Source organism: Pagrus major, chromosome 3 (genome assembly GCF_040436345.1).
Source record: "Pagrus major chromosome 3, Pma_NU_1.0".
Lineage (NCBI taxonomy): Eukaryota > Metazoa > Chordata > Actinopteri > Spariformes > Sparidae > Pagrus > Pagrus major.
This window is the reverse complement of record NC_133217.1, coordinates 17,637,427-17,659,109: the sequence shown is the minus strand read 5'-3', so window position 1 is coordinate 17,659,109 and position 21,683 is coordinate 17,637,427. Positions and strand designations below refer to the sequence as shown.

At 39.0% G+C, this 21,683-nt stretch overlaps 1 protein-coding gene across 1 annotated transcript in view; it reads left to right on the top strand.

The window, feature by feature from the left end:
* Window positions 1-21,683, top strand: part of trappc9 (trafficking protein particle complex subunit 9) — a 215,450-nt gene that overhangs the window by 13,358 nt on the left and 180,409 nt on the right. The window contains exons 9-11 of the mRNA XM_073463457.1: window positions 6,605-6,748; window positions 18,556-18,682; window positions 20,804-20,949. Coding sequence (XP_073319558.1) covers window positions 6,605-6,748; window positions 18,556-18,682; window positions 20,804-20,949 — 417 coding nt within the window. The remainder of the gene's footprint in view (window positions 1-6,604; window positions 6,749-18,555; window positions 18,683-20,803; window positions 20,950-21,683) is intronic.

The following is a 21,683-nucleotide window of genomic DNA, read 5'->3' as shown; positions in this document are numbered from 1 at the left end:
ATTTTCTGATTTCTGATGATTGTGTTTCTGTGAACACTTAAACATACGTTTCCCAAAGCAGTGCTGAAGAGCTTCTTAATGCTGGCTCTCTGTGGTACTGAAGAGGATCCTGAGTACACTTGAAAGAAACTTTTAATAAACGCCGATTTAATTCCAAACACATACATCACAAAGCATAAGTGTTGTTAATAACACAAAGAAAAGATTTTTATTGGGAGAATGAAAACAGTGCTTAATGTTGAGTTGCTGTCCGTTATAATTCATATTCCTGGGTGGAATTCAGTTTAAGAAAGTGAACTTTGATTGATGTAGCTGCTGCTGGAGAATAACTGTACTCTGAAGCTCATTTTATGCACTAAATGGTTCCTATAAGATTCATGAATATGCAGTTCATCCATTGTGGATCACATCATTTTTCATCATTAGACCTGCTGTACATAAGCATGTGGCAAACAGCATATGCATCTTGAACAAAAAGAAAAAAGAAATTACAGGAGCTGAAAATGTGCCCTCAGCAAAGTTTCAACCAAAAGGTGAATACAGTCAACCAGAAGAGGGAGAGGCTGACAATGATGACAAAACTAGCAGTTTAGGTTTAATTTTCGTATTTATTAATTCAAACATTATCACCCATTTTACATCATACATCGCATTTCAGAGAACATCTGTGTTGATGATAAAGCATGGACTAACAAAAGCACCAAAACAACAAATACAATTTGGTTCCAGAGCATCTTCAGATGCTCCTACAGCTGCCTACAGGTTAGTGGGGTGCACTCTTTTATCTAATATTATTTCTAACACTGAAATGATAGTAGAAAAAAGCGTTATTGTGCTTTTGGGAAACACCTCTAAATCTTAATCATTGGTGAGATAGATTTTACAATCATCTTAACCTTGAGATGTTTTGGGAAACAAGGCCCTGAACTGTTGAAAGAAGAGAAACTGAAGCACGTCTCCATGAGGCACCAAATTGCAGCCTTTACTGTACAGCAATTCACCGACTTTGGCTGTGTCATCACAGTGGACATGAGCGTAAAACTCCACAGTATAATGTATGTTTTACATCAGCAGATGTGTCATTCTCACTGTGAAACAGTGAAGTGAACCAAAGTACTACATTTTACGATCTCTTAGAATTAGAGTTTGGAGTAAGGACGCATGGAAATAAATAAGCATAAAATCAAGGGGCGATGATACAGAAAGTATGTTTCCTAAATAGTCATTGTTTGAGGAAAGAAATCTAACAGTCAATCAGCTGAGGGACTGGTCTCCTCCTGTCATTGTTATTTTTATACCAGTGAAAAGGAGATCTCACTGAGTTAACCTTTTTCAAATACTGAAAACAGTGCCCTCTTGCAGGATTCAGAATATGTGAGTGTCAGCTGTGTAAACACATATTTAATAGATAAAAGAAATGAAAGCATCGCTTCATTCAACCTCCTCTTTTCATGAGTGCTCCTTCAGGGTGTTCTACATTCAAGCCAGCACTTTGCTCAAAAAGAGCCACAGTTGAGACCTGACCCGGGCTTTTGTACACTCGTCGGTAAGGTCCTCATGATAAGCTTCTTGGTTCTACAGTCTATTGACCCTTGCTCACAGCAGCCACTCGATGGCAAGCGTTGGCAACACAAAAGACAGTTCACAGTGAAGAGAAATGCTCAGGGACGGCATATTTTCTCTTATGATCGTTATTCAAGGAAAACTGAGGATTTTTCTCAGATGTGCTGTTAATCGCGGTCTACCTGGCTGCTGCCTTTTATAAACTGTGTAAAGAAACAAGCTGCAGATGGTTTAAGGTAAAATGTTAAATGTTAGATCTGTACCACCGGGATTAATTTCTCCTTTAACTAAAAAGTGAAGGAATACCAATGTGAAATACAATAGTTACATAATCTGTTTTGTCTCTCCATTGGTGTCATAACATTTGTTTTCTCTGTTTCAAAATCTAAAAACCTCAAAACCAACCAAGAGGATTTCACTTTTCATCCATTTTGTTCGATTGCATTTTAACACAAATCTCAACTTTAAGATGACACTTAACCAAAGGTCTGAGACTGCATTGGAAATCTCTAATAGTGTCATGCAAACCTGGAAATTATCAGAAAACAGCATTGGGACAACATTGAAATATGTCAAAGTGCAGGACTGTCATGCACAAATGCAGCAATATCAATGCAATGTTAGCAAGCTAGCGAGTTAGCTACTGGGACATCAGCAAACTGGTCACAATTCATGCTTGTTATAAAGAAAAGGACCATAATGCATTGGAACGGCAGAGAGTTCTCTTAACCCTCTGTTTGAATTGTGAAGGGCCATGTAGCCCTAACACTTCACCCTGCCTCTCTGTCCCAACAAGAATCAAGACACCAAACGGTAGGGGCAAGGGGTGTATTGGGGCTGGGCCTAAAGTTTTCTCAGTAGGCAGTGCCTGTGACTTGATCAATTGTATCCAAAGCATGGCATCAGGCAGACAGTGGCCACACTGTCAGAAGATCAATAATTCAAACTTAATTCTCAGAGATATAGAAAAGTAACTTCATCACAGATACAGAATTAGCTAAATAAACAACACAAAATCAGCAAAAGTCCTGTCAAATGAAGGATATCTTGTAGCAGTACAGTAGCAGTTTCTGAACCACTTCTAAGGAGGTGAAACAAGGCCAAATGTTTGAGGTGGACTAGGAAACACCAGAATTTCACCGTGAAAAGAAAGTCCTATTTACTGATGAATCCAAGGACAGGAACAGGAGAGACAATGATGCAACAGTGTTTCAAACCCACAGTGGAACATGATGGCGGTAGGAATATTCAAGTCTGGGGCTGTTCTGCTTCCTCCCGAGTTGTACACGTACACATAATTGACTCGATCCTGACCAAGGAGAAGAACTACTCCAATCTTCAGAGACATGCTACACCCTCTGATTTGTAACTTTTGTGGAGAAGGAATCATACTGCAGCAGGATAATGAGCCCAAACACACCTCAAAGCTTTGCAAGAACTACTTGAAGACCAAAGATAACCAAGAAATCACCTGAGCTCAACCCAAAGATCTAACTCTTCACTCAAAATGTTAGGCTTAAGGAAAAATAATTGTATGAAAAATAATTGTATGAAAATCATAAAAAATGCAAAACAATTATTCTAACGAGCCCTAATGTACATTTGTAAACAATTGAGATTTTCTCTAACATCATTTGTGTATTTCAACAGGGTAACTCTTGTTTCTCCACATTTACGTCTTTGTTTCTACAACCAATAACCAATAACCAATTCCTAAATTATAATATTGATTTACATCCTTTGTAAATGAAAATGGCCAAATAAAATCATGCCTCATGGCCGGTGCAAAAAAAAGCCCTATTTGGTGCCTTAATGTTGGATTCCTCTGTTGCTGAGTAATGACCCTTGAAGGTTTGATTGATTCCTCCTTATTTTGTTCATTCAAAGGACATTTTCAAGGCACTTATGAAAGTTATTTCTCTAGCAGCTGTGAGTGTGTGTGAATGTCATTGTCAATACAAATATCTCTGCTACACTCGTGCAGCAATAAACAAAGCCCTCCTCTGATATTGACGTGAAAAATCTAGTTAGATTACTATTGTCCATGTACAACACAGAAGTAATTAAATGCCATAGAAGAGCACTGCCTTGCTTGTCATTTTTTCGCAGCTGTCAGACCTGAAGGTAAAAATCATTTTTGGATTAAAGTGAGGCTAATTTATGAATCTTCATCAAAAGTAAAACATTAGCAAGAAAAGGAGTACAGGTCCATTTATATTCAATGACACATCTGCCCAAAAAGATTTAATAAGTTGATTCTAAAACATTTAAAACTGGATATTGTTTCATGGGAGTTAACATTTATGAATGAATTTATACTTGACCATTTGATGATTAGGATTTGTATTGAGACGGCAATATTTTTTCCTGTACTCTTTTCCAAGTTGATAGATTTTTATCTGTCTCTTAAGCCAATGTTCCAGACTTTGGATACTTCTCGTAATTTCTTATCCAATAAAATAATTAATCCATGGAACTTGTAACCCTAATACATAATGTCTCCATATTGATATATCAGCCATAACAGCCTAGTCTGAGTCTCCACTCTTGAGTCCCTACAACACTAATGGGAAAGCAGGGAAGGACAGTTCTACGTCTTTTGGCAGACAGGATCAGGTGGGAGTTTATCAAGCAATAAGCTGTAGAGGCAGGTTCAAGTGAGAAAGGAAATGGGGATCAATGGTGCATTCCAATAAGGCTGCTGTGCCCTGAGATACAGTGGAACAAATGGCTTTTTAAGTGGCTCGCGGGCCCGTCTTCACTACTCCCCTCTGTTACCAGAAATGGGGTCGTTTTCTGTCTTATGTCTTCCTCTTGCATACAGCCCACTGTTGTTGTGATGTCACAGAAATTTTGGGAGTTTCATTTAATCATTTTCATGTGTATTATTGAGGAGAATAATAGTGGTGTGTGTGTGGTATCTCATTGCCTTGCACAGTAGAAAATTCTTCTAGTTTCATCAAAGGCTGCCCGAAGGTACAGCGCCTTTTGAGTCAGGTTTTGCATGACGGTGCGACTGCTTGGCCGCAGCACCATGCTCATTATCTTGGTGGTGAGTTAAATGGATTGCCAGACACCTCCAGTTCAGGTCTGAAAATACCACAAATGAAGTCATTTTTCGTGTTCGAGCGAGAACGACATTCTCAGAAAATCCAAAGTGTCCTTTGGATTACTGTTCTCCAGATAAGCACTGGTTTTGGCAGACAGGTGGAAGTCAGCTATTTATAGCCTGCTTAGTGGGTGCAGTTTCACGACAGAAAAAATAGCTTATGAAGGAATTGCATTTACAGTTTGTTCAGATGAAGGAAGAAGTCAGGATGAATAATAACCATGGCAGAAAAATGCTGATAAATGAAAAGCATCACAGGCATGATTTGACGTTATTGGAAGTGGTATTTAAGCTGAGGAAACATCAGAGTGTTTACCAAATATCCTCCCTCTCTCCCTGTGGCCCCCGCGGCCTCCTCAGCACATCTTTCCTCCAGTTTTCTTTCCCACTTAGTGAGTCAACAGTCGACAGCTGGGAGTGGAGCAGGGGATCTCGTCGGGGGCTGAGGGTCTTATGTAACAGTTGGTGTCAGGCTAGAATGCTATTAAGATGTCTTGTGGAGCTCCGGAGAGCAAACAACCCTGGCTACGTTAGCACCACGCTGGAGCACATGTGCTAGTCTGCAAAGGGGATACTTCAGTTTTAAGACACGGTTCCGATTAGAAGACTTGAGCTTGAAACTAATTATGTGACGCATGCCAAATACAGACTTATGAAGGTTTGTCAAACATGTTACATCGCCTCTAGCTGAATACATTCGAGAGGAAATAGAAGTATTTATTGTGTATGTGTCCTTGGAGATATGGCTAAAAATTATTATCACAACATCACTGATCTGTCTTTGGTTATTGTTCATAACAGCAGAAAAATGTTCTCATGTGTAAAACATTAATTTCAATAACATGATAGTACTGACTCATCATCCTGCCTTAGTTGATGTTGACAGTTTATTCTGTCAAATTTAGATCAGTAAAACAAAGCAAAGCTGTTTTTGAAGCGGGGGTGATTACAGAGTGATGAGATACACACTGTTAGCTTATAGAGAGCCCCCCACATTTTCTGAGTGCAACACCACTGTTGTAAATACTAATCCCAGGTCTGTAACAATTTGTCAGACATAATGTAGGTGCCATCGGGGAGTGTCGCTGCCATAGGGGTGTGTATTTGGTCTGCAGCAGTGTTTAGGTGGGTGGTATGTGTCAAAGCAACATCCAGATAAATGTCAGGACTCAAGGTTTCCCAGCAGGATATTGTATTGTAACAGATGTTATTGGTTTCAATGTTGTGGTTGATCAGTGTATTTATAATATAAATATAATATCATAACTTCATCATCTGTTTGCTTGATTCAAAAATGTCAGAAATGGTTCGAAATGATCATCAAAAGTCCAAAGAATTGTCAACAAATTGTTTGTTTTGTTCGCCGACCTAAATATACTTTGTTAAATTTCTTAAAAGACAAAGGAAAGCAGCGAATCCTCACAATTGAGAAGCTGAAGTGAGGCGATGTATGAAAATGACTGAAATGATTAAAGTAAGCATTTATCAAAAAAGTTATGTTAAGTCAAATTAAGTAGATTTTACTTATATAGCCCAGGATCTCACATCACGCTTTGCTTAAAGGGGCTCTTCAATCTGCACAGCATACGACTCCCACTGTCCTTAGACCATGTTGTCTGACAAATCAATGAATTGACTCATCATTTCAGCTCTAGTACAGACTAACAATCCCTAGTTAATCAAAAAAGGTAAGCTGTATGATGACTTTAACATCATTAAACACAAATGATGTTCAATAATGAATTGATGCATCTGCACTAATCTGATATGACAGCTGTGTAACATTAGATGTCAGCAATGAGCCTTGTCAGTCCTATAATGTGAATTTCTCTCTGTTGTTTCTCTCTCTCTCTCTCTCTCTGTCTCTCCCCTCTCTCTCCCTCTCTCTCCCTCTCTGTCCCCCCTCTCTCTCTCTCTCTTTCTCTCTCTCAGGTACCCACCGAGGCTGGGCTGCTGTTCAAATGCGCCTCCTCCATGAACTGGTGTACGCCTCCCGTCGCATGGGCAACCCTGGCCTGTCTGTTCGCCACCTGTCCTTCCTGCTGCAGACCATGCTGGACTTCCTGTCGGATCAAGGTCAGCTCACAATAAACTCTCAGAAAGTGTCTTGAAAAGTAGCAATATTACACTTTCTTCTATTGTAGGATTTAAAGCCCTGTGAGGTGCTTCCAGCTTCATGACCAGCCTTCAAACACATCTAGAAGCAGCCACCCTGTCCTTTGGTGATTGCGGCATTATACCTTGTGCTTAATAGTATGCGATGCACAACAAAAGCCAGCTTTTTCTTGGCGGGAGTGCAACATTGTGCTCTGACCAGAAATCCTGTGCAGCCAGGAGATAGGGTTTTTACAGAAGCAGTGTGAGCCAGACGGTCCACTGGCCACACAATAGAGGCCAGTGTAATCCTTGGTTGGCTACAGAGCATGAGAATAGAGGGAGGGAGGGAGGGAGAAGGAGACGAGGTATGAACAAGATGAAGCAAGCTTACAGTATGAAATATTAAGCATCAGCAAAGGGATGTCTGCTATTGCTTTTACAAAGCGTTCTTAGAAACAGTCCTGCTGGAATAAAATTACCCTCTACAGCCCGACATACATCAAGGGCTGGAGAAACACTACAAAAAGATGCAGTTACTACTTTTCTTACTGAACACACTTACCTTGTAAGTTGAGTTCTTGAGCAGTGTTTTATTTAGTGTTTCTATGATAAAAACACATTGGTAGGGGAAAAGTATTCTTGGATGCATCGATATTCTCTTGAAAAATTATGTCTCGATGCAGGACATGTCAATAATCAGAAATTTAAAACCCAATTCTCGACATTATGATCGCCTGTATTTTGGTGAGAATGCTGAGCTTGAGCAAAGATAATGAACCTCAAATAATCTGTAGCATGGATCATTATGAATACATTATGTCTTAAAAGTAACAAGTAGTCACACAGTAAAACAAAATGAATCATGTGTAGTTGGGTGCATCAATAATTGTTTCATAATCGCTTTGTAGTCCTCTGAATTGAATCGCGAGGTGCCAAGAGATTCCTATCCTTACATTTTCTATTTACTCAGTGTGACTTTTTGGGCTCAAAGTGCTGCCTGCTGCAGTTTTGGTGAACTCCTTTGATTGCCTCTACTCCTGTCTGCAGTGTGATATTAAAAATGTCAGAAAGGTTATTGTAGTTTGCTCTAGTAGAATAAGTCCCCATTGATGTGTCTTGGGGTTTGTGTGTATATGTCAAGCGTAGAATAGATTTGGGACGGCTCTGTTCCACGTGCACATGTGGGAATGCATAGAAATTACAACTAACTGGACAATATAAGATGGCTATTAAGTAAAAATATGCAGGCACTGTCAGCAGTCATCACAGTCACTGCATTTGCTGTTGTCAAGAAATTAAACTTTTAAATGAAACTATATCAAACCCACATCAGAGACGTGGCGACGAAGGGCGGCTTTTGCATCACCTCAAGTTGCCTGTGTCTCTGCCAAAAGGCTGCCCTCGAACACTCAGCAAAAACTACAGCAGACCGCTAATCAGCTTGTACATTCTGCACCTGTGTGAGAGGTAATAACTCTCCATACCACAGGGTAGCTGTAGTCTTTATATATCATTCAAAAAGATAAAAACCACCAGAAAGCTGCATTTTCCCAACACTCTCGCTTATATAGCCTCTTTTAATCAAGAACATGTCTGATAAATGTTGCAAATGTTGCCGATTCAACATGCTCAGTCGACTGAAAAGCCGCTGACAAGGGCCAACTTCTGCTAATGGTGCAGTTCGTACCACAAAAACCAAGGCCAGGGACGCTCGCTGATGGCCCTGGTGTCAGGGCCCTTAAAGGGTCAAAACGTTGTGATCACGTGTGGCCTTCATCACAGTTATCATACAACAAAAATATTACCAACAACATTTAAATATATGACTAAAAAAATAACTTTATGAAATAAACACAGCCAAACATATGATTTTGGTATATGGTCATGTGGTTTCAGGCCAGCACATTCCTGAATTTGTACAGAGGCTAGGGGTGTGAAATTGGGGACACCATATTTGGTCCACAAAGTGTGTGGCATACAATCACACAAACACATAGGAAGAGTCTAAAAAGAGAACTGGCAATGAGAAAAATGATTTAAGCAAAGACATTAGCGGTTTGAAAAATATTTACGAAACAACACTATAAAAACTCAAATTCAAAAAGTCCTAATCCTACCTCCTGGAAGTACACGTTTAAGATTAGAAATCCAACCCTTGGCTGGGCTTAATCACTTCTGTTCCCATAGAATAAAAACATTATTGAGGTAATAAAAATAACATTTGTATACTGGAAGTTTATATCAATGCTTGTAAATGTGTGGTTCAGTTGTGAGCCTAGTAGTGGTTGACGCCGGCTCGTTCTAACAACTCTATCTCTAATGTTTCTAACCCTTTTGAAAGTGTTTTTTGACTTTTGCCGCTTAATAATCACCTGACCGATCACTTGTGGAGAAGCGATGAGAAAAGAACTGGTTATGATGGGTCATAATAGTTAACACAGTCTTGGATTTCAAAGCTTTGAAAATCCCTCCAGAAGAAAGATTATGTGAAAATTTCAAACAGCATAGCAGTGACTGATGTCATCAAATGATACTTCATGGAGCAAGTAACATTTCCTCTGATAATGAATTTGTGTCTTTGATGACACTGGTAATTCCAAAGGTGGCATTCAAAGCGTATGCATGTAATTGTGTGCAAGAGTTTTTTAATTTGTTGGAGCTACTATGAAAGAGATTTTAATTGAAAGGGAACTAAAAATAGAAGGAGATGATTAGAAGAGCTCTAGATATTGCCTCTCTAGTCACATACAAGTGTTGGCTGCTTAAGTCTTGTTCATTTTTGCAAATATTGATCATACTGCCTACGATTGTAATGAGAAAATACTTTTCATTCATTTAGGCCGGAATGCCTTCATCATTCTTTTCTGCCACTCTGATAGTTAATACTTCGATCATACTGTAACAAACATAGCTCAGATGTTTTATAAAGCCTTTACCTTTGAACTGCAAGAATTGAAGGTAATGCTTCCTTTGTGTCATGACAAGGTGACCAGGTAGGCCTTATTATAGCTGATTCCAGGACTGCTTGTGGGTATGGCATCAGTGAGGGTCACATGATAAGACAGAGAGATTAAAAAAACAGCAATAAGGTGTTAAAGAAAGGTGCAGCAGAGTGAACGAGTTGGGGCCTTGAGTTTGAACAAAGCTGCTGGATGTAGAATGCGTGAGTGAAGCCGTAAAGACTTTTGCTTTACTAAGTAAGCTCAACTAAACAATTACTGGACTGCTGCTGTCCTGTTCCTGACTTATGCTGTATGTGTAACGGAAACAGAACCACTTTGGACAGTGGAAGTCTCAGTTACATGCTAGTTACATCTTGCTAACCTGTCTTCAGTTATTCAGACTAGGAACTGTGGTAAAAGATCAAAACAAAATCATTTAAACTCACAACATATCCTCAGATAGACACTGCTAATGCAAATGTGTTTTTAATTATTTAAATGTTCAACTAATCTGATTCATAGACATGAGAAATAAAGATACACTTAAACAAATAGGTAAAAGAGGAATAACTTAAAACACACTTCTAAAAACTAAAAATCTCAAGTCACAGTTAATGGGTAGAAAAGGCTCAAAAATATACATACAGTAATTCTAATATTTAGTTAAATGTCTCTCGGCCATTTTCACCTCAATAAAATGCTTTAATAGCGATCCACAAGCTTCTGAATCAGTGAAGTTCAACTAAATTTGTTGGCTTCCTGGCACAGACTTGTTTTGTCAGCACAGTCCACACGTTCTCGATGGGCTTCAAGTCAGGACTTTGAGAAGACCATTCCAAAACCTCAATTCTAGCCTGATTGATCCATTCCTTTATCACGTTTGATGTGTGTTTGGCATCATTGTCCTGTTGGAACACCCAGCTGCACCCAAGACCCAATCTTCTGCTGATGAATTTAGGCTTTCCTGAAGAATTTGGAGATAATCCTCCTTCTTCATTATTCCATTAACTTTCTTTAGAGCAGCAGATCCACTGGCAGCAAAACAGCCCCTCAGCATAATACTACCAGCACCATGCTTGACAGTAGGTATGGTGGGGTTAAAGGCCTCACCTTCTCTCCTCCAAACATATTGCTGCTCATTGTGGCCAGACAACTCAGTTTGTGTTTCATCTGACCACAGACTTTTCCTCCAGAAGGCTTTTTCTTTGTCCATGTGATCAGCAACAAACTTCAGTCGAGCTTTAGGTGCTGCGTCTGACGCAAGGGCTTCTTTCTTGCACAGCAGCCTCTCAGCTCATGTTGATGTAAAACACACTTGACTGTGGACACTGACACCTGTCTGCCAGCAGCTTCTAATTCATTGCAGACTTGCTTTTTGGTGGTTTTTGGTTGACTCTTGACCATCCTGACCAGTTTTCTCTCAGTAGCAGGTGATAGTTTTGTTTTCTTCTTGACTGTGGCAGTGACACATCTGTGCCATGCACTTTATACTTTCAATTGTTTGCACAGTTGATCTTGGGACCTGTAACTGCTTTGAAATGGCTCCAAGTGACTTTCCTGACTTGTTCAAATCAATACTGTGCTCTTTCAGATCAATGCTGAGCTTTTCAGACTTTTCCATTGTAGTGTTTGTGGGTGAGTCTACTGGGTGTACCAAACAAGCCCTATTAAAATGGGCCCAGAAAAGTCATCAGTTCTTGTAGTAGCTGTAGTTGTACTTGTAGAGTCCATGCTACAAAGAAAACTTGATTCACACAACTTTAACTTTGGTAACTACATCACCAAAATTGATCTTTCAAGTTACTGTATGTATATTTTTGAGCCAGCAGATTTGGTAACATTTTCAGAAGACATATAATAAATTCAGATTTGAACCAAACTTCAAGAATCTTTTTTGTGACAAAGTAGTTTGTGTTCCTCTCATTCCATCACAGAAAAATGAGAGCTGTAGAAATAATTGGAATTGAAGACTGCCATGATATACATTTTCTTTCCAAGTGTATGTAAACTTTTGTCTACAACTGTACAATCACATTTACAGTAAAACCACTTTGAGACCTGAATTTAAAATTTGAAAACAGTAGAAGTATGTTTAGAAACTATAACGTGCATGATAAGCAAGAAAAGACTTTATCAAGAAATTGTCTTGTTGACTATAGAACGGTTCATACCTGATGAGGTCATGAAGTCATTTTCCCCATTGATTTAAAGCCTCCGTGTAATTTACAGTAAGGGTCCCCTGGCACTGAATCCTGGCTTCATCTGTCGCCATGATTTTAATCAGTGTTGCATTTAAAGACTTAAGATCTACAAGATCACTCACAAGCTTGTCGAGCATGCATACTACCCCCATGTTGTTATTCTGTTTACATATTGTATCCCTGTCTTTGATCTCAACTTAAAATTTGGACATGCTCCTACCTTGATGTGCTTTAATGACCTGTTATTTTACCAAGCTGGCTGCCAGGTTAACAACGGCATGATAATTGCATTATGACTGTTGGGTGTTTCAGGTGATTGGTGCTGTTGCTGTTTTTAGTGCCTTTTATCTCTGGAGCTCCCAGCATTTGGAAAAATATAAAGGGGTACACAGGAAAACTTGACAGCTGGTGTTATCAGCCCAGCATCATTATTCTCATAGGCCATTGGACAGAATTTCTCCAGCCGGCACAGCAGACATGTTTCATTTACAGTGATTTGTTGGTGTGCTAACTATCCCTACCCACCAATTACTGTAGTGATTATCTTGAGCTAGAAACGAACCAAAACCAAATATCACTTCTATTCTTTGAAAAACAACACAAACAAGCACATGATGTTTTTATTGTGCAGTTGCAATGACCACCAAAACTGTTGCATCATTTAGTAAAAATGCCTTACTTCTTCCTAAATTGCTACGGTTGTCAAGGGTTTGCAGGCCTGCAATACTAATGCCAACTGCAGCTGATGTTCCTTTAACAATTATTTACTCACATTTGCTGACATATGAAAGCCATTTTGACATATGCATTTTTAAGGTTCAAAGACCAGTGTACCTCCAATAACCAGTTAGTGTAGATTCAGTTACCTAAACGGTTCACCAGTTTTAGTCACCTAAAAATAGAACTAGATAAGATGTCCTGTTATTTTGCTGTTTGTGTTTAAGTTTTTTTTAATTAGTTGCATTTAATTAAAGTTGTTCACATGCTTAATTAAAGCCCATCTTGCCAAAGTCGTGAGTGGAGCCACAGTCTGTTGATGCTGTTTACATAGTTGCATAAACTTTCACACAATAATCCTCTTTATACAATTATCTGTAGAGATTTTTAAAAATATTTCCTCCCTCCTACAACAAATGACTTGTTTTCTGACTCACCACCATCAAATTTGCCAAAATAATTACTCTTATGAGTCTACTGTTGTTTATTGCCGCCAGGAGTGTATTATTGTAATTCAAAGTGCACTTTGTTCAAAGTTAGAATGCAGTTCTGATGAGCTGCACTGGACTATGTGTGTATTAAGCTTCGCCAAACAATATGATGTGGAGGGACGAAGTGAGGCTCCAGACAGAACACATTGATTATCCTGTTACCTTGAGATGGCTGTTGGAATTTCTTTAAAGGGCATGCCGCCATGTTGCCTGAAAGCAGTTGTAGATGACAGATAAGGTTGAAGAGGCAGTACACTGGCCTTACCCATCAATATCAGTTTACCAGTCATGAGGAGTACCACTCAGCCTTTGAAAACAGTTGTATAAAGTCTCTGGAGGAGTTTTGTCAAGTCTGAGAAAGTAAACCCCAGTTATGTTCTTAGGGTTATCGCTATTATTATATAATAGAGTTTCAAATACATGGCCATTCACAAGCAGTCTCATTATAACACAATATGCTGTGGAGAATTAAAGCAAGTATAGGATCCAACATTTTAGGGACTAAAAGATCTTTGATATTTTGATCTTTGACTTAGTCTCCAGCTTTGTGGAAGCACAAAATTACCAAAATTGCTGAAATACTCCCTATGGTTTGTCTTTATTGGCATTATTTCCATAATCACATCCACTGTATGATACATTTTATAGATTTACAAGAATCTATCAAGTCACCAAATCAGTGCTTGATTTGCAATGCGCTGAGAAGTCACATCGGCCTTGAATGTGTTTACTCTAACAACAATGGAAATTACTTGATTTTCTCCAAAATGCTGACTTGTGACTTTGCACTGCCTGGCCTCCCTCCCTTGTAGTCACATTTGTATGATGTGTTTCTGGGTCATAAAAAAGTCAACATGTCATAGCAGTGCATGCAACAGTTTTTGTAAAGTCATAAAAAAAAGAGATGACTAATTCTGATATACTATGCTTACTTATAAATAAGTGAATTTCTTTCCTGGAAGATTAATGTCCCCCTTTCAGTTGCTCAGTTTCCAGTCTACCAGGATTATTTTTTCTAACTGTAGCATTTATTGTTTTGATGATTTATGTTTCCCTGTACTTTTTTTCTGCTGCCTTTTTGCTTGAAATACCAGCTAGAAAAATCTAAATTATTCATAAACTGTTGATGTGTCTGTTTTTCGGTCTGTCAGTAGTTTTCATTTCACAATATAATTTGATAAATCTCCCTTTGAAAATGTTACCACATTCTGCGCTGTCATTAAAGCTATTTGAAGCTCTAGTCTCACCTCTTCCCAGTACTGTCTGTGAAATAGTATCTATGAATCATAAGTCTTCAAGCATAGTGCATATAGAAATCTGTGGGAGGGCCTCAAATGCACTATTGAGTTTTTTTATTACATCAAAATGTGAAAATCTTAAATTAATTCAGAGAATGATAGTGATGTCACTTCAGGACTTGATCAAAGTCGACGGCTATAAAATTTCAGTTGTTACTGCCTGATGTGCCATTTGGTTACCAGTCCATTATTCAGTCTGCCATCAGCTTCCTGTTACCTTTTTCTTCCAAACAGAAAATGGCTTATCATTGTGCCTGATTTTGCTGTCTGCTTGAATGCTCTCCCAATAAAGCTACAGTCCTGAGCACCCACTGTTGGGTACACAGAGACCTGGGATGTGGATTTTCTTTTGCTGTTTTTCAATATGGGATATTTGTGCTGAGGTGTGCTGGGAGCAAGCGTGACCATTCATGCCATGCTAGGAAGAAGCAAATGTTTTCCGCTGTTTGCCAAAGCCAGGATGACATGTGCTGATCTGTACAAATCACAGTAGCGCCTGTCTTGTGCAGCTCTTCATTTAACACCTCACTCTGGCTGTTTTTGCTCACACTTTCTGCAGTATACACAACTGATCACTGGACTAAAGAAGTTCCACTAACTCTGTGATAAACACATGACATCACATAGCCTACCATTGATCCAAAATGTACAGACACACCTGTTGAGCCAATCAGAGTAGTACAAGAGACCTACGAGTGTCATGATTGTGATTCTGAATCATGGAAGTGAGCTTTCAATTTAATCGACAAATTCATAGGTAGGTTTGGGGATTTCGCCAGTATTTCTTTTCCTCTTCACCTCCACCTTCTCGGGGGAAAAAACAACACAGCTAACTTAAAGGTAGCCTGCAGCTGCATGTCAGGCACTTCTCCTGTTTGCAGGAAGACACTCAACTGACCGGTGCTGGAGATTTTTGGTTTGTTGTCTTTTTCAGACATCCTTTATTGATTTGTTTGTGAAGAGGGTTTACTCAGAACAGATTTGATAGATGCAGATGCAATAGTCTTAACAATGGCATAGTCGTTAGTGCTGAAAAAAATGTTTAGATTGAAAATGTATTGAATCTTGACCTCAAAATCGAAAGCAACCTGAACACATGCAAATAAGCGATGACCAAATTGAGAGCACAAGAAGCACTCATACGTACACAGAACTGTAAAACTGTGGACCCAACTTCAACAAGAGTGGGAATCGTTGTAGAACAGAAAAACTCACTTGCCTCATTTTGGGGAAACAGCATAGAGGAGACAGGGAGAAAAAAGTAAGACAGGGAAGGGGAACAAAGAACATTTTGTGCTTCACAGAATACTTGAAAGGTTTTGGTGCATCATCTAAAATGAATCAATGCATTGTTTGCCCTTCACAGATTGTCCCTCAAACCAACCCACCTCATATTATATTACTTTTCATGGAGCTTAAGCCTGCAAAACAGTTTCCAGACGAATACAATTGACACCTGCTGCTTTACAAATTAGGTTGGATCTATGCTGACAAATTGGGAGGCATTAATATGGCTAGGTACAAAAGATGCTGTCAGAGTACCTGAGCCTTCTCATTACTGTCACACTAATTTGTATGGTATGGGAATTATTTCACTGTTTATTCAGAAATGAATGTTCGGTCACATCAAACTGTTGAAAGTGCGTCATTAATGAAGTGTTTGTCAGGAAAGAAGAACTGCAAACAAACTTGTTCGATGAAGGCAGATTTAAAATTAGAACATTTCTAGTGTGTCTTGCTCCTACTTTTCTGTCGTACAACAAGGTGATGCAGACTCAGTTTTCAGAGGATGCAGAGCAAGTTTTTACCCATTCTACCTTTCAACCTGCCCTCAATTGTTATTCCTCCTCTTGACGGTTGACACTTGGAGATGACATCCTTTCTTTGCAGAACTGTTCGAAGTGTTAAGAGCTGTACCTTTTGTCCCGTCTTTTTGTGAAGTGTGAAAGATTTTTTTTTTGCTCATCTGGACAGTGTGTTCCAGCTGTCAGGCGAACAATGTGCTTTCTTGTGTTTGTTTGGGCAGGGAGCTTGGTGAAAAGAAGAGTAAAAAGGAGTCAAATAATAATTTTTCTGCTAGTTTGACCCCATGGGTTTTATTATCTAAGAGCCTTGACACATCAAGCTGACCTCAAGGAACCAGTCCTGGCAAAAGACAACAGAACAAATGTTTTCCTTTCGGTGAAATGTCAAATTGAACACACCACAAGCACTGCAGCCAAGGCCCAGCTGACCACTGACATAAATATAATTTCTGCACAAGGGGAAATAACTGGCAACTAGTCCGAATTTGTGATTGTAAGCAAGAAGATAACAAAAACAAGCCACCGTACCATTTTTTCAAACTGCAGTTTTAAATGTAGTTCATAGGTGCTCTGGCTTTGTCAGCCCCTGAAAATGTTGTGGTCTAGTGTAAGAAGAGATTACACTGAATGGATGGCCTGAGCAGGCGTTCAGACAGAAATCAGCCCTGCGTTAAACAATGCAGGATGCTGCGTCGGTGGGGTCGAACTAATGTAATTAGTACATATAGTATTAGTAATGTAATTTGATCCAGGAAGTCCAGTTGGAGTTACCTGGCAAACTTTTTCACTGCGTCACTGCCTTCTTTTGCTGGAGCCCTCTGCCCTCTGACATTGCAGTGTCAGGACCTTAGTTGTTGTACATGGATAGGCATTTAGAAAGCAAGGCATTATCTCACTTGACCCGTAGGTTATAGTGATTAGATGTTACTAAAGGTTCATTTATGCTTATTTATGCTTATTTATTTAGAGGTGTTTTCTAATAGCTTGTGGATACGGATCAATTCAGTCAATTCAACAATCACTTAAGGTGACTTTTACGGTACAAATCAAAGTGAAAGGAGCCACTGGAAAAATATGATAAATATATACACAACGCTAATTTTCTTTAATTTTAGTGAAAAAAAAAAAAATCTTCTGATGGTGACTTTCACTTTGATTATCCTTGCTGATTTTATTAATCATAATCAAATTCATATTTAGTTGTCCGATTATATCATCAATTATTAAATTCTTGGCAAACCCTTTATGGGTACAACATAAAAGAAAATACTTTTTCTTTGAGTACACAGCCACTGTTACCACTCTCTGTCCTGGAGTGGCCCCTAAACAGATGGCTGCCTTCAACACTCAGACATGGCAAACAAGAATAAAAATGGACAAATATGTCATCAATCATGAGCTTTGAGCCAGGAGGACAACTGAGCTATCATCCATTCATCTCTCGCTATTTTATTCCTTCTACACTTCCTCCTCTGGTTCCCTCCCTCCCTCCTTCGTCCATCCATCTCAAGTTCATCTCACTCTATTCACTCCTTATTCCCCCTTTCTCTCTCTCCATTCCTTCACCCCAACTGTACTCGTTTTAGTTCTTCCTTTCCTGACTTCACTTTTATCTACTGCTGGTTGGTTTCTGGCTCCCAGTTTGTATTGACACGGTTGTAGTTTGTACACATTGAAATACTTTTTTGACCAGTTTTCTAAGAATGTTTTTATTGTTGCTTAAAGACAAGAAATCCTTAGACTCTGGTGTAAATCTTAGAGAGCTGAATGAACCACTTCTTTTTTGAATTATGCAATAAGGATCTAGTCTATATTCCAGCATTTTTATAGTAGAGATGTTAGCATTTTATTGAATGCACAAAGAGATGTAGAAACACATAGCTCTTGACATTAATCCAAAACGCCTGCAATCGTAAGACTTCATGAGGTACTCCCACGAAGGGTTATAGATCTGTATGAAGTCTTTGCCAGTAAATGTCCTTCTCTCATTGATGAACACTCCTGAAACTTGCAGAGCCAAAGAAAATTGTATGGCTGGGTGAGCAGTAATGTTCCCTCAAAAGGTATTGATGGTACAATAAAACTTACAATTTCACTTGAGGGCTGAGGCTGTTATTTCTGAGAGAGAGACGCCTAACTGGTCATTAATGTCTGGCTAATTCATATCACTCACATAGATGAAATCTCAAAAGTGGAGAACAACTCAGATTAAACATTAAAGGGAATTGTGGTGGTTCATAATTGTTGCTGCCTGATTTCTGGATAATTGTTTCTATAGATTTCTTTATGTCCTCATTGCTTCTACTGCTGTTATGCACTCCTACATTTGCAGAGAAGAAAGAGGTGACCCAGAGTCTGGAGAACTACACCTCCAAGTGTCCAGGTGGAATGGAGGTCATCACCCTTCCTGATGGCCTGAAGCTCCCTCCGGTGCCCTTTACAAAGCTCCCCATTGTCCGGTAAGACAGGAGTGTGAGGGATTGTTACTTTCATGGTGTCACATATTGGCCTGGTTTCATCCAAATTAAAGATCTGGAGTAATTATTACATTGACACAAAAAGTTTGGCCATTATTGCAAAAGATTGTGTAGAAATGTTAATTCAAAAACCCTTTTTCTACTTCAAATTGAAATTTGTTCTCTTTTAAAATTGCGAAACATCAAACAGTTGATGGAATAAGTTTGAATGGAATTTGATATTGTGAACAAATCCCATTAAAAGACCAAAACCAACAATGTTAATCTGTCTCTAAATTGCTACCCCAATGCTCTTGCCTCTTCATTTATAGGGCAAACCAATCAGAGTACTGGCTCATGAATAATGACTTTATGTCGAAGAGTGATCCGGGTATTTTTAAACCTGGGCCTCATATTTACATGTTTTGGTTTGTAAATGATTTATACTTACCAAAAGTTTTGGAATCTGCCCATTACATCGCCTCAGCTGGCAGCTGTGACATGGCTGCAGCGTAAACCTCTGGTGCAACTCCAACTGTCAAAGGCTGAGGTTGTCTGACAACATGCAGAAAACTATTCCTTCAAAGATAGATTAAATAGTTAATAGTTAAAATAATAAGATCCTTTTTTGTAACCAGAACTCAGGTCTTGCTCTGAAATCCCGCGAGAGGTGAGTTGTTGTAGGAAGATGCCAGTGAAAAGAGTTGGAGAGAGGAGTTTGGAGTTTACCTAGAGAGCCCATCAGCAAAAAGTTATTTCCAAAGTCATTGCTGACTATTTAACTGATTTTGCTGATCTAGAACAATTGTAACCGCCCACCTTGAGAGATTTCAGAGCGAGAGTGAGATTTATGTTTCAGGTTACTAAAGGGGTCTTTATATTTCACAAAAACATCTATCTTTGTAGGAATCGTTTCCAAGACACTTTGAATAAGAACCTCAGTGGCAAAAACAATCACGTTCAGTAGACGTAACTTTGATGGTCAGAGTTGCCCCAAAGGATTACGTTGCAGCAATTCCAGCTGTGTCGGGGCTGCCAACTGAGGCGATCTACTGCTCCAGTCCCAAAATGTTTGATAAGTATGAAGCATCTATCCCTCTGTCTATCCGTCCACCCTTCCACCCGTCCATCTGTTCATGCGTCCATGCGGCTTTGAGAAATGGATGAATATTGCTGGTTTTGGTCTTTTAATTGGATTTTTTTGACAACATAAAATTCCGTTGAAATTCATTCCAATATTTGTTTGAATTTTCACAATGGAGACAAAACTGCTTTAAAAAGCTCTTTTAGTCCACCTCAAAGCAAGACAGATCTACCTTGACCCCCGATGCGTCAACTATTGGTTATTTGTACATTGATTCACAGACTTTAGAATTGTTCTTTAGTGGAAACCATTGTGCAAAAACATTTTTGTAAATTCTGAATAACAATAATAAAAATAATCATACTAAACTAAATAAACTCCAAAGTACAAGTTTACAAAGAGCTTAAGAAGGCAGGGGGATTATTCTATCAGCTTTCTTTAGAAGACACAGAGCTTTTTGAGTGTGAAAATAATGAGGTAAATATAGCCTCTTTTGCACATCCTGCTGTTAGTAAGCAACTGTGGAAGCAGAGGTGCTGGAGAGCCTGAAACAAAGCAAGAGAAAGCAGGCATCTCATGACACCTTTGATTCTTTGATAGTACAAGACATTAGAACCGAAGCATTAAGACTTTTATGATACTGCAAAGTGTTTGACATATTAATGAGCTTTCCTACAGAACTGCGGGTGATGATGTGCAGGAGTCTTTATCTACTAGATTACATTGACAAGTTATCTGTGAATTAATTAATCAGCTCCTAACCCAGGAAAGCGGCGTGCACACTTCCTTCATGTGTCTGTAGCGGTGATTTCATTGTTTTGCTAATCTTTAACACTGAGTAGCAATATTAATCTTTTGCAGTAAACTGTAATAAAAAAAATATATTAATCGCAAACACTTAAATTGTGCTGCATAAGCTGTTGTAACTCTGAAGCTCCACCTACTCACTTAATTTCTGAATTTGCAAAACAAAATCTCATCAGCTTTTGTCGCGCCTCTCTCACGTCATGGTTTTGCCTTTTCCTGTGATGCCCAACTAGATCAGTGAAGCTCCTCAATCTGCCTGTCAGTCTGCGCCCTCACAAAGTGAAAGGCCTGTTGGGACAGAATATGTCCACCGCCAGCCCCTTCATCTACTCACCAATCATTATGCACAACAGAGGAGAGGAGCGCTGTAAGAAGATAGGTAAGCTCAACATCATTTCTTTTTGTGTCCATGCACACATATTTTGCTAATCATGGCCTACTGTACATTCTCAAACACATACATGCACACCACCATTTGCTGACTGAGGATGAATCCTAACACCCATACTCCAGCATATGAATGTGAAATGAGTGGGTTTAAAATGCCGACTTTCAGCTTTAACCTGACAATGTGCATATGTACATCCGGTGAAACATGTAGACGAAATAGGCCTTTTTGTCTGAAGTCATACAATTTTAGTTGAAAAAAGATAATAACACAGTCTAACTATTTTATTTTATTTTACTTTTTTCTTTGGTCATATTACAAAGGAATAATGGTTAAACCAAATGTAAAGTGTTTTTTAAATGTTTTTATTTCCTTAGTCTCTCTTCCCCCACTCTTCTTGGCCCGTTCATGACCTTGGTTGAGCATCGTTGATCCTTGGATATAAAAAATGTCCAATACACATTGTGTCAAATGTGTTAGTGGTAAATCATGGGGTTTCCAGCACTGAGCTATAATCATCCTGGCTGCAGTCAAAGATGCATGCCAGTTTTTTTTTACGTGTCCTTTTTAAAAAAAGAAGCTTCAGAGTCATCTTGAACAAACGTGTGGTCCATTAAGAAGTGTGTCAAGTTTGTCAGGTGTGAAATATTTCTGACCGCTTTCATCCAGACTGCATGCATGCATACATCCTGGTCACACTCACAGAAAGCAAAAGGGAGCCTAAT